Source organism: Artemia franciscana, chromosome 14, assembly GCF_032884065.1.
Source record: "Artemia franciscana chromosome 14, ASM3288406v1, whole genome shotgun sequence".
Classification (NCBI taxonomy): domain Eukaryota; kingdom Metazoa; phylum Arthropoda; class Branchiopoda; order Anostraca; family Artemiidae; genus Artemia; species Artemia franciscana.
The window spans coordinates 12,485,929-12,502,055 of record NC_088876.1 but is presented as its reverse complement, the minus strand read 5'-3'; the positions used below and the strand labels follow the sequence as shown (position 1 = coordinate 12,502,055).

Sequence of the window (16,127 nt, the reverse complement as noted above, 5' to 3'; positions counted from 1 at the left end):
TATATATATATATATATACATATATATATATATATATATATATATATATATATATATATATATATATATATATATAGTTTCTCTCTTATTCTTGTATTGTGCTGAAGACGGCTCTTGGACATAGGGCCGAAATATCTACAGAAATAATTTCCACTGTCTTGAAATTTTCCCTATTGTCTCTACGTTGTATTTGTTTACTTAGAACACTCCTATTAAGCTGTCGACAAGTAACCAGAAATGAGTTGGATACCCTAGATGAAAGATTATATTAGATTTATTTTATTTAAAAAATAACAATAAAACATTTTGCAAGCCGACTAAGAAAACGTGAAATGACTTGTTGACAGTTTTTTCTAATCTACATTTTCTAGGAACACCAAAGCAATGGTTAACTAAAACAAGTCTTCAAAATACGGCTTAAACTATTAAGGAATGTCTTGGTAGGTGACCAAGGCTTTGAACAGGATGGGATGTAGAAAGAGCTTCCATCAGTGCAGCGGGCTCGGATAGTACTGCAACGAGCTTGTAGTAGGCCTACCACTGGTTAATCAAACAAAAATATAAAAAAAACCGGATGTAATATCTTAAACAAGACAGAGGAAAAAACAACAACAAACTTCTAATAATAAGAAAGCTTCGAATCTTTCGACTCCACGTCCGGAAGCCGCTATTGATGGAAGCAATTTCTATACGTAAAGAAACTAAATTAAACAAAGCAAATAAAACGCTAAAGAAAAACACACAAAAACACAAAGCCAAAAAACACAGACGAAAAACAAAAAAAACTCACATGCAAATAACATACAATATGACAACTACTTGTTACAAAAATCAGACAAATCAGGATAAGTTTGGTGTATTTTTGGAAGGCTATATCGCAGTAATTTAGCAGCAGAGACATAGTTCCTTCTTGATTTGTTAATATGATGTATTAATAATATCCAATATGACAAATGTTCGCCACAAATTTCAAAAATTTTTTTACTGGTTAATTCTACTAAATAGTTCAACAACAAAAGAGAGAATAATGAGGACTTTTTTCCCAAGACAGTGAACCAGCAAAACCTATTTGAATATTTCGGCCCTATATCTAAGCGCAGTCTTCAGCAAAAAAAAAAAAAAAAAAAAAAAAAAAAAAAAAAAAAAAAAAAAAAAAAAAAAAAAAACAATAAAACACTTACAATAAAAGTTCTCAGTTAAAAATCCCTTTTTTTAAAATAGCCTTGGCATCATTACTTCTTAACAAAAAGTTCAGCCAAGACTGTTCTGATAAAAGCTAACATTTTACAAGATAAATTCATTTCATAATTTTCATTTCATAAATTCATTCATTTCATAAGATTCATTTCACTAATTGTATTTATTAAAAATTGGAATGATTTCTTATTGCGATTAAATAAAAAAAACTAGTTTTTTTTAACTGAAAGTAAGGAGCGACATTAAAACTTAAAACGAACAGAAATTACTCCGTATATGAAACGGGTTGTCCCCTCCGCAATCCCTCGCTCTTTACGCTAAAGCTTTTAATTATTTTAAAAAGTAGAATTGTGGCAAGGAGTCAAACTTTAGCGTAAAGAGCGAGGGATTGCGGAGGGGACAATCCATTCATATCCGGAGTAATTTCTGTTCGTTTTAAGTTTTAATGTCGCTCCTTACTTTCAGTTAAAAAAACTAGTTTTTTTTATGTAATTTCTGAACGTTTTTGAATTAATGCATGTTTGATTTTGGCTCTCCGCACATAAATTATTTAAATGGAATTTGTATATTAATTTTTTTTTGGCTAAATGGCTTTCTCTTAGTTTTGATCAGACGATTTTGAGAAATAAGGGGTGGGGAAGGAGGCCTATCTGTCCTCCAGTTTTTCGGTTACTTAAAAAGGCTACTAGAACTTTTAATTTTTAACGAACGTTTTTATTAGCAAAAAATATGCGTAACTTAAGAATTAACTTACGTAACAAACTTTTATATTCTTATATTTTTATTATGTGTATGAGGGGGTTTGTACCCTCGTTAATACCTCGCTCTTTACACTAAATCGTAAGTTTTGTCCCAATTCTTTAAGAATGACCCCTGAATCAAAAAGGCCGTAGAATAAATAATTGAAATTACTAAAAATACTTTAGCATAAAGAGCGAGGTATTTGTCTCCTCCTAAATATCTCGCTCTTTGAGCTGAAGTATTTTTAGAACCCCTCATATGCGTAATAATCTCTGTTCGTTTTAAATTTTAATGCTATTCCTTACTTTCAATTGAAAAAACGTTTTCATGTTTATTTTTTCATTGTTTTTTTATAGTAATGCTAGAAAATCCTGCGCCCTTTTCATTGAATTTTTCTTCCCCCATGACATATTCCTCCAAGGAAATATCCTCCCACATAGCCCCCTCCCATCAGCCCCACCCTCCAAACCAAAAAAATCCCCCTGAAAACGTCTGTACACTTCCCAATAACCATTACTATATGTAAACATTGGTCAAAGTTTGTAACTTGCAGCCCCTCCCCCAGCGATTGTGGGGGAGTAAGTCATTCCCAAAGACATAGTTATTATGGTTTATGACTATGCGGAACAAAATGGCTATCTCAAAATTTTAATCCGTTGACTTTTGGAAAAAAATGAGCGTGGAGGGGGCCTAGGTGCCCTACAATTTTTTTGATTACTTAAAAAGGGAACTAGAACTTTTCATTTCCGTAAGAATGAGCCCTCTTACGACACTCTAGGACCACTTGGTCGATACGATGACCCCTGAAAAAAAAAAAAAAAAAAAAACACGCACCCGTGATTTGTCTTCTGGCAAAAAATACGAAATTCAACATTTTTTTTTAGATATGAGCTTGAAATTTTTGCTATAGGGTTCTCTGATACGCCGAATGCGATGGTGTGATTTTCGTTAAGATTCTATGACTTTTAGGGGATGTTTTCCCCTATTTTCCAAAATAAGGCTGATTTTCTCAGGCTCGTAACTTTTGATTAAAAAGACTAAATTAGTTGAAACTTATATATTTAGAATCAGCGTGAAAATTCGATTCTTTTGATGTATCTTTTAGCATCAAAATTCCGTTTTTTAGAGTTTCGTTTACTGTTGAGTCGGGTCGCTCCTTACTACAGTTCGTTACCACGAACTGTTTGATATTTGCCCTCTCTGCAGCTAATCTGATAGTTCTTTTGAGATTGGGCATGTTTTTGTTCGTTCCTATTTTTGTTTTATTTTGAATTAGATTATTTTCTATAATTAATTTTGTGTACATAGGGTTGAGTGTGTATTCATCCAAGTCTCTATTTAGGGATGTATTATTATTTAAGTTTCGTTTGATTTCGATTGCCTCGCGGACAGCCAAGGCTATTTAAAAAAAAAATGGATTTTTAACTGAGAACTTTTATTGTAAGTGTTTTATTGTTTTTTTTTTTTTTTTTTTTTTTTTTTTTTTTTTTTTTTTTTTTTTTTTTTTTTTTTTTTTTTTTTTTTTTGCTGAAGACGGCCCTTAGATATAGGGCCGAAATATTCAAATAGGTTCTGTTGGTTCAATGTCTTGGGAAAAAAGTCCTCATTATTCTCTCTTTTGTTGTTGTATTATGGAAAGGCAGTGCGGTCTTCGTCATTTTTTACTAAATAGTTAGTAGTTAGTTAATTAATGTAAAAAGTTTTCGCACAAAATGAGTCTTTAAAAGAAAAGTAAAGAGCTCCATTAAACAAAAAAACTAGCAGAAGTAAAGTCAGATAACCTTCCAAGAGTAAAACTATCGCACATTACCATCAATAAATAAATGAAACCCCCAAAAAACAAAAATTACTATAAATAACCAAGTTAAACTAAAAACACAAGCAGATATTAGCATGAGTAGGGCTGACACTCCCCTGCATTCTGGAGACCAGAACATAATTTGCACTTTACTGAAAACAAAATAAATTTTAAATGGTTCCATTTTTAACTTGAATATATAAACAAGTATTAAGACTTTATGGAATAAATACCAATATATGTATGTTAAACTGTCAATCCATTTTCATTTGTTCTTTATCATACTTACTGCATGGGACTTTGTATCCAAGAGTTCAGGTACTTTTTGATCTTGAGTTTTCTTCGCGATTTCGTTAAGCCGCAAAGTTGCAGCTGGCATAAAGTCTGCGATAGTAACCAGGAGAACAGATCGCGGAAGTCTGAATTGATTCCTTAGGTTCTCATTTTCCTCCAAGTCTTTTTCCCCAGTAACCCAAGCTCTTGCATGATCACCTGTAAAATACCTAACTTTGTGACAAATAGATTCAAAAAATTTAATAAAAGTGGTAACAATTGTTTCACTATCGTGTTCATCATCATAGAAAATCAGACAGATAGAACGCAACTAAATGAGATATAGATACAGCTGCTCTTTACCATTCAATAATATTTGCAGAAAAAATATTATACAGCAGTGCCCTAATTTGTCAAATCCTCCCAGACTTGCCCTAATCCAATGAATAATAAAATGTCGGTTAATGAAAGACAATGTATGTAGCTATTATAGAATTGAAACAGCTTTCTTAGTATTGATACATTGTTCTGCCTTGCACATGAGTATTGCTTTCTCAATACAAAATATAGGAAAGCATTTTGTTTTAATATTGGAATAAGCACAATAAAATAAGCTATTAATTTAGAAAATCTTGTCACTATTACAACATTTATGCCAACAGTATTACATAGAAAGGATATTTTTCGGAAGACAACAATGCTTCTATTTACAAGCGTTCATTGAATCAACATACCCCTCAATGCAAACCGGTCCGTGGCTCCAATGACTGCAAAATTTTTAAGATCGATCACCGATACCCTCCATACCCTGCGTAATAAGTATATGGTTGCTTAATGGTTAGAATTTATCACAGATTGCGAGGCATAGCAAAATTAAAACAGATGAAAAGGAGATCAACGTGATAATGGCAAACTGTTAAAACGATTAACCTGACAATAACAATGACAAGCTTTGGCAATTAAATTAAGACAAAATGAAACATTTACTTTACGGTAATTGCAACGAATATTAATTACATATTACTTATAGAAAAATTCAGTCGGTTGAAATGACAGCATCGCAACTGTACCATGGGTGACAGACACCACAATGGTCTATGTTTATCATTGCTAGACAATTGTTTAAAAGTTGACAATTATTGACAATTGTTTACTTGTAGTAAACCACAAGAAGTTGAGTCTAAAATAGCTATACATTTTTGTATTAAAATAAAAACAAGAGTAGTTATTTTTAAACAAAGTTAGTGAGGAGGATCAGTTACAACATATAGAAAAATCTTTAACCACAATATTAAAAGAAAAAAAGATGAGGAATATAAAGCGGGAAAAAAGTTTCTACCTAAGAAACGAGCATGTGCCTCCAAGTCTCCAAGCTCTGCAACCGAATGTTTCTTGCTATACTTATAGGAATTATTTGACTTGACTTCCGTTACTGGAGAATTCCTCTGAGGTCCGGTGTAGTTTCTATAAGTAGAACCAGGCATCAATTACATGTTGAAAATTAAGCATCAGGCCTTTTAATAATGCACCCCAGTAGCATTATTCCCAAGGTTCCTAGACTGGTAACCATAATTTCTATATACACTTATTGCCATCTGGCCCATGACTTGAAGCTACGTTTAGCCCTAGCTTAGAAAAAATACTATTTTGCATAGCTAGTGCAATGTAACTGCAAGCCTTTTTTATAAACTAAATTAAAAAAGAAAAGAAAAAAAAAGCTTTTAGGCCAATAATGTCATGAAAAAACTCAAGATTGCTATGAAAAGCTCAGTGCAAATTAAACCCAAGCAATGTTAAAGCCCACAAAGAATTGTGTTGGCAAATGGCCAGAAAGGAAACTTCAATTCAAAAGTTGCATTTGACTTTTATGCTATAATTAGTAAAACCCTTGCAAAAATTTATCGAATAATTAAAAAAAGCAAGGAGTGACGATTGCTATTGAATGGTGGAGACAACAATGAATGACCTAAGTTTAAAAATTGTCTGTACATTTTTTAATGACTGTGGGCAGAACCGTATCCTGGATTTTTGTTCGAGGGGAGGGGGGTTACATGAAAAACGTTTTTGCACTTTTTGCAACGTTGCATTTTTGCAAAGTTTTTACACCTTATTCAAACAATTAGGAGAGCGGGCCAAACCTCCTAACCCTCCCCTGAATATGGCCTTGGCTCTAAAGCAAGCACGACCAACATATCATTTAAACACGTATTTCAGAAAGGGCTGTAACTTTTCATAAATTATCTCTAATTCCACTTGGAGACTGTTTTGACATTTGTTGTTAACGTAAATTATATTCTTGTGTTACATGGAAATGATAAAACAGAATTTTAGAAAATAAGACCTAATCAAAAACATATAGTTGCTAGTTTCCCTCACAAATCTCGTTAGAAAGCGTGAAGGGATTGATAAACAAGGGCAGAAATACCATAGCAGAAAGGAAGCACAAATTCAGCAAGAAAACTATTCACCGGTCGTTGCTCTATGCAATAATTCAATACTCTGTATAAATACATGTCGCATGTGACCTACTTTAATCTCAAGTGAATTAATTCATCCAAATTGACCTTTCAAGTTTTGTTTGAAAGACCATTCCGCATAACCCCGTCACTTTTAAGGTTTAAATTGAATTATGAATATTATCATTATTTGAATTGGATTTAACTGATCTAAAGTTTATTATCATTAGTTTTTACTTACTTGGAAAGTGCTTCAGCATTTAATACAATTGTTTTTAATGCAACTGCAATTGTAACAATTGCTTCTTTTTCAGCTTTCAAATCTTTCTTCTCTTGGTAATGATCTAACGTCAGTGGAATCAAACAATTCATAACAGTAAGCAGTTGATAGCCTCTTCTTGAATCCGGGGCGTAACTGACGATAAGTGTACACAAATTCAAACACTCCAGAACTGAGGTCAAGTCTGGCTCTCCACTGTAGCAGAAGTCCAAAGCCTTTAGTGGTTTGTCGACACCAACAAGGTCTAAGATTTTAAGTGGATCTGGTGTATTAAATTCCAGCGATAGGAGGAGATCAAACAAATCCTTTGGAGTAATCTATAAGAAAAACGCAATTTTAGGAGTAATCTGAGTCATTACCAAGGATCATCGAAGCTTATAAGAGTGAAAACTCGCACCAGTGTCGAAAAGAAAAATCGCCAATACTTTCTTGCGTGTGGCGATTTAGTTCCCTCTTTTAGCCTACTTCGAATTACGACATATTCGTCTTTCAAGGTACTTCAAAATAGAGAAAATGGCAAAGAAACGAAAAATCTGTTACATTTAGGACTTCCAGCTTACAGTCTAACAGCCTGCTTAGCCTGTCAAGATTTCCCGAGGATAAAAAAGGCCTGCTTTGTGTAGACTGGATTAAAACTTTAAATAATTCTTGAAAACAATAATGCTTGTTAATGTTCACTCTACAAATTACAGATTGGTTACATCAAATATTCAATTTTCTTTTAAAATTTATACCTTCTTTAATGTATTCAGCGGACGCTACACTGTTAGTGGAACTAGTGGTTCTTAATCCATGTCTTCCCCATCTTTAATGAATAAAGACCCAACTCTTATATGTTCCCATTCTCTTTATACATTATTTCTTATATAAAATGCTATACTATCTACAAGATTTTCAGTTTTCTTTGTTATACTGTCACGTTAAAAACAAACAGCACATCTCAAACTGCCTCGGAAATACATCATAAATTGAAATAAAATCTTTAATGAATTTCAATCCATTGGCCAAAATTATAGAGGTATATCTACAGTAAATGAAGTAGGAGAGATCGGTTACAATTAGACCAAATATATTAGGTAAATATGTATATATATATATATATATATATATATATATATATATATATATATATATATATATGGCTAATGTTCTACCTCTCAGCTCTTAAAATAATCGTGTGGCGGTACAAAGGGTTCCTGAAGCCCTCATTCCAGGTCAGTACATTTCTCATCATACAGTCAGTTGGTTTCCAATCCTCAGAAAAAAAAAATATACACTGGGGTTTTTTCTGCTTCTTTATCTTTATCATCTAACAGGCTCTACTACTAGTTTATGTATACTTTACACAAAAGTAATTTTGTGTAAAGTACATTACAAAAGTAATTTTGCTGTTTGTTTTAAAAACAAACAGCACATCTCAAACTGCCTCGGAAATACATCATAAATTGAAATAAAATCTTTAATGAATTTCAATCCATTGGCCAAAATTATAGAGGTATATCTACAGTAAATGAAGTAGGAGAGATCGGTTACAATTAGACCAAATATATTAGGTAAATATATATATATATATATATATATATATATATATATATATATATATATATATATAGGTAAATATATATATATATATATATAAAACAAACGCAGGGAACTCTAAAAAAAAGTCGTCTTAGTTTGAATGGACTAATCATCTGGCGAAAAAACTGGACCAGCTCAAATCATTCTATCTCACACTACCATCTAGCAGATTAGCTACGATACCTTTAGCAACATGACTTGGCTGGATTGACACTTTTTTTTAAATACTCTGAGATAAATAATTCCGCATGAAAGGCGACTGAATTCTGGAAACAAGACTAGTTCGGACTATGGCAAAAATTGGTTTTATGGCAGCATTACGGCAACATTAAGCTTTCGCACACTTCTGACAATAGTACAATTTTTAGGGACTTAGTCCCAAGTAGGGGCGAAACTATTGGTAAAATATTAAGTCAAGAAATGGTTTGATCTATTGATATTGTTAGAGGTGAAGCTTACGCAATTTTAATGATGCTATAATACTGAGGAGTATGTAAAACTTTCTTCGAGTCCTTTTTTGGCTCATTATACGAACTTGATGAAATATTAAGTAAAAGATTGTCCGGCAAGCGACTATTTACTCTAAAAGAACTGATCAACCTCAAAAACACACAAAAACGGGAGGAGGAGGGTTCAAACCCCTACCCCCTCCTCCCTGAATACAGCCTTGGTCGACAGCTAAATGAGGCCTTAGACAGTCAATCATTTTGATCGAAAGCTTCCGTCTATCGATTGACTCAAGCATGATCTACCGTCTAGGAGCCTGTTTGCCGCTTGAGTCAAGCTTTGACAGTGATTGATAGAAAGTTTGAATGACTCAATCATTTTGATAAAAAACAGTGTGTTGATTAGCTTTGGTCAAGATTGATGAGCTGATTGAAGGATCGATTGAAGATTGATTGAAGCACATGTCAATGGACTGACAGAGATTTTTGATGAGAATGATTGACCATCTAGGACTTCCTTAAAGAAATATGTTCATGTGTACCCTCCAATAGCTTAGGCTAGTCTCAAAATCCCCTTCTACCGCTATGCTCAACCAATTTACCTCTTTCCTTACAAACGATTCTTTAAATTTTTTTTGCTGCTTTTGCTGCATGATCTAGCACCAACAGAAAACGCAGAAACAAAGCTTAGAAGAGCTAACTGGTCAAGGAATATAAGCTCAAGGCTCCTAAAAAAAAACAGCATTGGTCAATATTTACGTTTTGCAAAGCCTCAAAGTCCTGAATCAAAATAGTATTTCCTATCCCTTCCCCATCTCTTAGGCTCTATATTAGTCTTGTTATTAAGGCTTCTCATTTGTCTTAAATTGAATTTTATTTCCCAAAAATCCATCAGAAAATTTTAGGCACCAAGAAACTTTTGTCCCTTTAATCTCCAGCAGCCCGAATAGATATATAATACTTCGACTTTTTCTGTTTCATTATTGTTGGGAAGTGCTTATTTCTCACGTTTTATATATTATTTTGACATGTTGAAATTTAGAGTTTTTAACTCCTTTAAAACTAGTAATATTGATTGAAAAAAAAAAATTGTGTTTCCAAATGCTATCTAATACACTGCTTGTGTTTCTAGCTTTATTTATTAACTTAATCTCGGGAGAGCTAGTTTAAGCTTCACCGTACAAGCCACCCAGAATTCAAGTTTCCTATATGTTCGTATTTTGTTTCATAACAAATAAATAGTTAACGAATTGTTTGTTTTGTAACGAAAAAACTTCGACAATAAACTCGGAAAATCTATGAAATTTTAGTCATAATTCCCCCCCCCCCAAACAAAAAAAAATTGACCTAGCTACTGTGAATTTTGTTTCAGTTTATTTGGTGATATGTTATGATCAGAGGTACAATACAAAATACTGTACATGCATTTCTAAAAACTCTCCGAAAGGTCATACCTTTTCACATACACTCCCGTAGGACTTGAGGCATCGTGAAAATCTCCTAATTAATGTATGATTAGTTTTTAATAATTAGTCTTTTTAATAGCCTCAATATACTTATATGTCACTAGTTCTTTAAGTTGAGAAAGCTGGCGACTTAGAAACGCCGCTTAATGTAAAAATAGAGTCCAAGGCTGAACTATAATTTTTGTTAGTTAAGCAGAAAACTTTACGTCTTGTTGTTGTGAAAGATAGGCAGAAACCAGTCAAGGCAGTGTCAAAAGAATCACTTCGCAACATATCAGCATCATAAGAGGATCAAATGTAAGTCCAATTCTGTAATAACTATGTAAGTCCAAGAATTAAAAAAAAAAAGAAAAAATAACGCTCCAGCCCTAACTCTTGTCAGCAGAAAGATAGCAGGCACAATATGCCAATATATAACCTTAAGAATATTCAAAAATAAACATGCCAAACCTGATTATAGTCAGCAGATGCTGAGTAAGATAAAAGGGGTGCCGCGGCTCCAAGTAGCTGAAGGAGGAACGGCTTTCTATGAAGCATGTACAATTGCTGGGCGGTGAATTCAATAGCTTGTCGAATCAAGCGATCCCAAGAATGATTACTGTATAGCTTCAAAAGGGTTGGCGCAATCAGAAAATACCTGGAAAAGCTGCGCTGTCATTTCCTGCTACGTATTCATAAAAAGAGATAGATCAACGAATAACATGAACACGAGAAAGCTGGTGCTCGGGGAATCAAGAGAACAAGAGCACCATAAAAGCAAAAAAGGGTGCGTGCAATCAAACATACCTGAAACAGCTGAGCTGTCACTTCCTATTACGTACTGACAGTAAGAGAAGATGGACGAATCACACAAGAAACAGAAAGCTGGTACACAGGGGATCAATAATAAAAAGAGCATCATAAAATTAAAAAAGGGTGGGTGCAATCAAAAATACCTGAGAAAGCTACACTGTCACTTTCTACTGCGTATTGGCAGTATGAGAAAGATTAACGAATCACATGAAAGTGGAAAAGATGGTGCTCAGGGCATCAAGAGAACAAGAGCATCATAAAAGTAAAAAAACTGGACTTTTATAGAGCATAATTGACTGAATGCATTATACCTTAGAAGTACAAAATATTCTGGACTGACATTAGTTTTAATAATTGGATAAAACAATTTCCTATATAAATAAAAGACACATTAAATTACTTGCTGATTTGGAAGACTTTCCAAATTAATTTTTTTTTTGTATTTACTATTAAAACCTTTTTCCATTGAATATAATACGGGGGGGGGGTATATAAATATTTAATGTGGTTAGGACTTTTAAGGATCGTAATCCAGCCCTCAGATAGCCTTAAGATTCACATAAAAAGCTGCCTACTCAAAATTTTCTACAATTTTGGAATTTTTACTGTCTATCTATTCATTTAACGATTCAATTATAAATTATAATGTGTTTAAAATTAGAAGTGACTGTAAGTGGTCAAGTGACAAAATAAAATCAGTAGGAATAACAACAAGCTTTCCAGCAGGATTGTATGGAGGCCAACCTGAATATTTAAGCTTTTGAACTCCCAAAAGACGTGTTCTTTGACATCCCCATGGCAAAAGGCTCAGACCCATGAATGTAAGGGTGAATATTAAAACCAGGATTTGCAATAGCATTGAAATAGTCTGGAGCAGTTTTATTGCATATAAGAAGCAGAAAATCAGGTGGTTAGATTTATCTATTAAGTTCGTTGGTCATTTCAGATTGCAACCTAGATTATAAAGCAGCCCTTCGAAATAATTGCTTCGTCACATAAAAAAAGGTTGACCGATTACTTACTAGCAATAATTTGTCGAAAAGAGGATAAGAAAGGTGAAGCATCTCAGTCAGTGATTTTTACACAGAACAGAGACGAGGGTTTCCCTTGGGAATACAGAATCGTCTGGCAAATTGTCATCGAAGCGTGACGTTCATTTGGGAGGACATTTTTCTTATTAGCTGTAATCTCACTTCTAATTTAATAGGCGTCAATGGGGCAGCAGAGTATCTCCCGATCCAGAGTTAAAATCCGTCTTTCTGAGCTCAGTTACATTATTAATATAAGATGATTTTCATATTAACATAGGATGATTCAGGTTGGTTTTATTTAAATCTTTTTTTCTTAAACTGCCTCAAACTTACATTTGAGTTTTTGCAAATGTTTTTTTTTTTTTTTTTTTACCGAACTTGCAAAGTCGTATTGTCCAGGAAAAATGTATAATTCTGGTAATGCCGCTTTAAGGGATATGACAATTTTCTGCCTTATTTTTTAGTAAACAATAGATTTTTTTGGGTCTGAGAATTCTTTGTCCAAGTGGCATGGGTTCAATCCCTGTCGTAGCCAATTAATTGATTTGAGATGGGGGTCAGAAGCTTGACTCTGTACGCTCAGCCAGAAGCGACCCAGCCCTAAATGGGTACCTGGAGAAATCTGGGGAAGGTAAACAGGAAGAGTGTGCGAAAGCACAGGATGGCTGGCCTCTAACCCCCATTGCACTTTCTTGCTGAGGGGCCACGAAACGAAGATCAGCACCGCCGGCTTGGATCTTAAGGGTCTAATGCCGTCATACTTACTTTTCTTAAGCTCTAGGACATTAACATAACCGTCATCCGTCCTCAGGATACAGGTTTTTGGCCATAGAAATATTACCGTTGAAGTTTTTTTTCAAGTTGATTTAAACCATCTTTCAAAAGCTACATTGTCATATTCTATTACAGATACCATTCTGATTTCAAATATTCCGTTATTATGATTTGAAGGCTGAAAGGTTCGACTATAAAACAATGAGATGGATTCCTGCAAAACTTTTGTATGTAAATGTGATGTATTATAACTTTTTTTTATTTTTTTTTTTTTATAGCAATTATACCTTAAAACATAAACACTAATATAAAACATTAAAAACTGCTCTATATGAATTTTCTATCTCCAGAACAATGCAAGAAATAGTATTCGATGAGCTCCTTCACGATGGATACTGATTTTGTTTCACAGCTTTGTGGGTTTCATATGTTTTCCTTTTAATATTGATTTAACATCAGAAGATATATAAACACCCTTCTATTTAATGAAGATGGAAGGTGGCTATTACCACCCCGAACTTATATACAGTAATCTTTGCGGGAGAATCACCTCCAATGCCGAGTATAGGTCAATATGCTCCTATGCCCATCCTGACCCTCAAAAAATTTGTCAATAGCTTTGTCAGACTATCCCCTTCATGTTTTTTACCTGGTTACAAAGCTAAGTGTGAAAGAGCCTAGGATCGACCTTCTTTTACCAACCTCAAGTACAAGAGTTTTGCTTAATTCTTTCCAAGACTCTTTACCTTTGCAGTATCTCCTCCCTCTTATAGACTAAAATCAACTTCAAGTAATAGACCAAGATTATGAAAGTGGACCGGTTTATTATTGATGTCCGGCACCATGAACGACATCAAAGCCTGAAGTTTAATCAGTAGCACATTTTTTAGTAGCACGGTCAAATCAAACACGCTTTTCATCATCATGACCAATCCCAACCAAGAGATACAGAGGAGTAAGATAATCATATAAGGACAACCTGTCCTTGGACAAGACCGAGGCTAGAAAAACAGCGATGCTTGCAATAAAGTATTTAGTCAATTTGACCAAAAGAGGCTTATTTAATTACCTTTCTCCAAGGCTCAAGATTCTGTGGACGAAAAGGCACGCATATAAAATAATTCGCTGTACATTTACTAATAAAACGGCTTGGTAAAAGAGGCCTAAAAAGTCTTACCCATTCACAGAAAATATATTTTTGAACTGTAAGGCTGCATTTATGTAAACTGCCAAACACATTCTAAGCATTGTTGCCGTCTCAGCGTGAAGAGTCAGTGCTCCGTTTACTACATTAAGAAATATGTGGATATCTCCCGAAGAGGCAAAAGTGCTAGCTGTTGCTTCAAATATGTCGGAGACAAGACGAGTCCAATGCAGCTTGTGCAGGAAGTCCATAGCAAGCAGCTCCTGAAATACAAACAGCAACAATGAAACAGTAACAGAGAGCCAAGACCAGAATAATAATAATAAAAGAAAATAAAACACAAAAAAGCCGTCATAAAAATGGGATGTTATCCAAGTTTTCCAGCTAAAATAAAGTACGTATTATAATAATATAATAATAGTTTATTTTTAACCCGCTACAAAACAACAAGCATAAGCGGAGGACTAGGAAAAAAAGAAACATAAAGAAACTTCAATATACACAAATATAATGCACAATCACTAACAGCAAAACAATCTAATTAACGGGTGGAAACAACCTAAAGGAAAAACAGTATTATCGGCTAAAACAGCATTTGATCTTTCGAATGACTCAGTAATATCCGTAGCACCGTATTTATTAACAATGGCAGGATTACAGGAAGAACGAGGCAAATGAAGTAGGTACTTCAGGTACCAAAAGTACATCACATGAATTGATTTTAGTTACTTCTTCTGGAGCACGGGATATATACCAGACGTAAATAAAATGGAGTGGTCACAAAACGCACTATAAAGACGGGGAAGTGGTCGACGTGAGTAACAACCATGATTAGAGACGATTTTCCCGTAGCCTGTGTAAACTTTTGCTTATTGTCAACAAGAGATTTTGCACGGAGCTTAGAGAGCGTACTGCAAATATGGATACCAAGCCTGAAATCACCGATAAAAAGCTATTTGTAGCAACACTTTTCTATGCCTGCGACAAGATTATTCACAGAGAAGCACGTGCTGGAAAATCGAGTGAGGAAAGCAATGCGTTTCTGGTCACGTGGCAGGTAAACATTGATGAGCACACAATCACCGATTTGTATTACAATGAAATTATCATTAGATTTAGAGAGGGAAAGTGAAAGATCCGACAAACTTTGCTTAACGATGCAAGCTAGACCAGAAGAGTCTCACTCTGGTAGGCCCGGCGTTGGCAGTGAACACATAATGCGCACTGCTCCTTCGCAGTAAATTGACACTGACACCAGGGAGAAAATACTCTGGAAGAAATAAAATATCGTAGTCTGACATTTTCTGGTCAATTGTGTGGTCATTATCTTTAGTCCCATTAATATTAAAGGAGCATAAACTTAAGTCTCCCGATTCAATCATTTTTCTTCTTAGACAGGAATTCACGAAGGATACGGCATTTAAGACTAAAGGACACATGGGGGCCACCGCAGTTGGCGCATTCCGGATTTGCTGCTTGACAGGGGGAAGAGCTGGAGGATTCGTGCTGCCCAGCACACAAGAACAGCGCACAGACCCATCACAGTTGGATATTGTATGATTAGGAGACTGACATTTGTAGCAAGAATGTAGTGGTCTCACAAACATAGGACCTCGGAATTTGCTGCTTGACAGGGGGAAGAGCTGGAGGATTCGTGCTGCCCAGCACACAAGAACAGCGCACAGACTCATCACAGTTGGATATTGTATGATTAGGAGACTGACATTTGTAGCAAGAATGTAGTGGTCTCACAAACATAGGACCTCGGAATACTTTATATCCCACTTTTATGCCAAGCCGCAGAGCATTTGAGAGTGTGATTTCATGTGCAAAAGTCACTTTTACTACTATCGATTTTCCTATGCATTTTGCATTAATCATACCGTCACAGCCCTTAAACATATCAAGATCAAAATTCTCCTCTATACTCTTCAGTATTCCGTGGTATTTTTGTTCATTTAACTTGACATGACAGTTCTTCAGTTCGCCAGGGATTGCGTCACAAAACTCTTTCACAGCAATTTTGTCAATGCAAACTAACAGCTTATCGCCAGAGGACTTTGTCCCCGCAAACTTGATAGATTGCTTGCTTACGTTTAACAGGATCATTAAAATCAGACGAAAAAATTCAAAATCACAACCGTCATA

The 16,127-nt window shown here is 34.6% G+C and overlaps 1 protein-coding gene across 9 annotated transcripts in view; it reads right to left on the bottom strand.

The window, feature by feature from the left end:
* LOC136035321 (protein unc-80 homolog) overlaps window positions 1-16,127 on the bottom strand; it is a 287,805-nt gene that overhangs the window by 34,971 nt on the left and 236,707 nt on the right. For all 9 annotated transcript variants that reach the window (XM_065717033.1, XM_065717036.1, XM_065717037.1 and 6 more), the window contains 5 exons: window positions 14,013-14,242; window positions 10,689-10,875; window positions 6,707-7,062; window positions 5,349-5,473; window positions 4,026-4,228 (listed from right to left, as the gene is read on the bottom strand). In XM_065717033.1, the coding sequence (XP_065573105.1) occupies window positions 4,026-4,228; window positions 5,349-5,473; window positions 6,707-7,062; window positions 10,689-10,875; window positions 14,013-14,242 (1,101 nt within the window). The remainder of the gene's footprint in view (window positions 1-4,025; window positions 4,229-5,348; window positions 5,474-6,706; window positions 7,063-10,688; window positions 10,876-14,012; window positions 14,243-16,127) is intronic.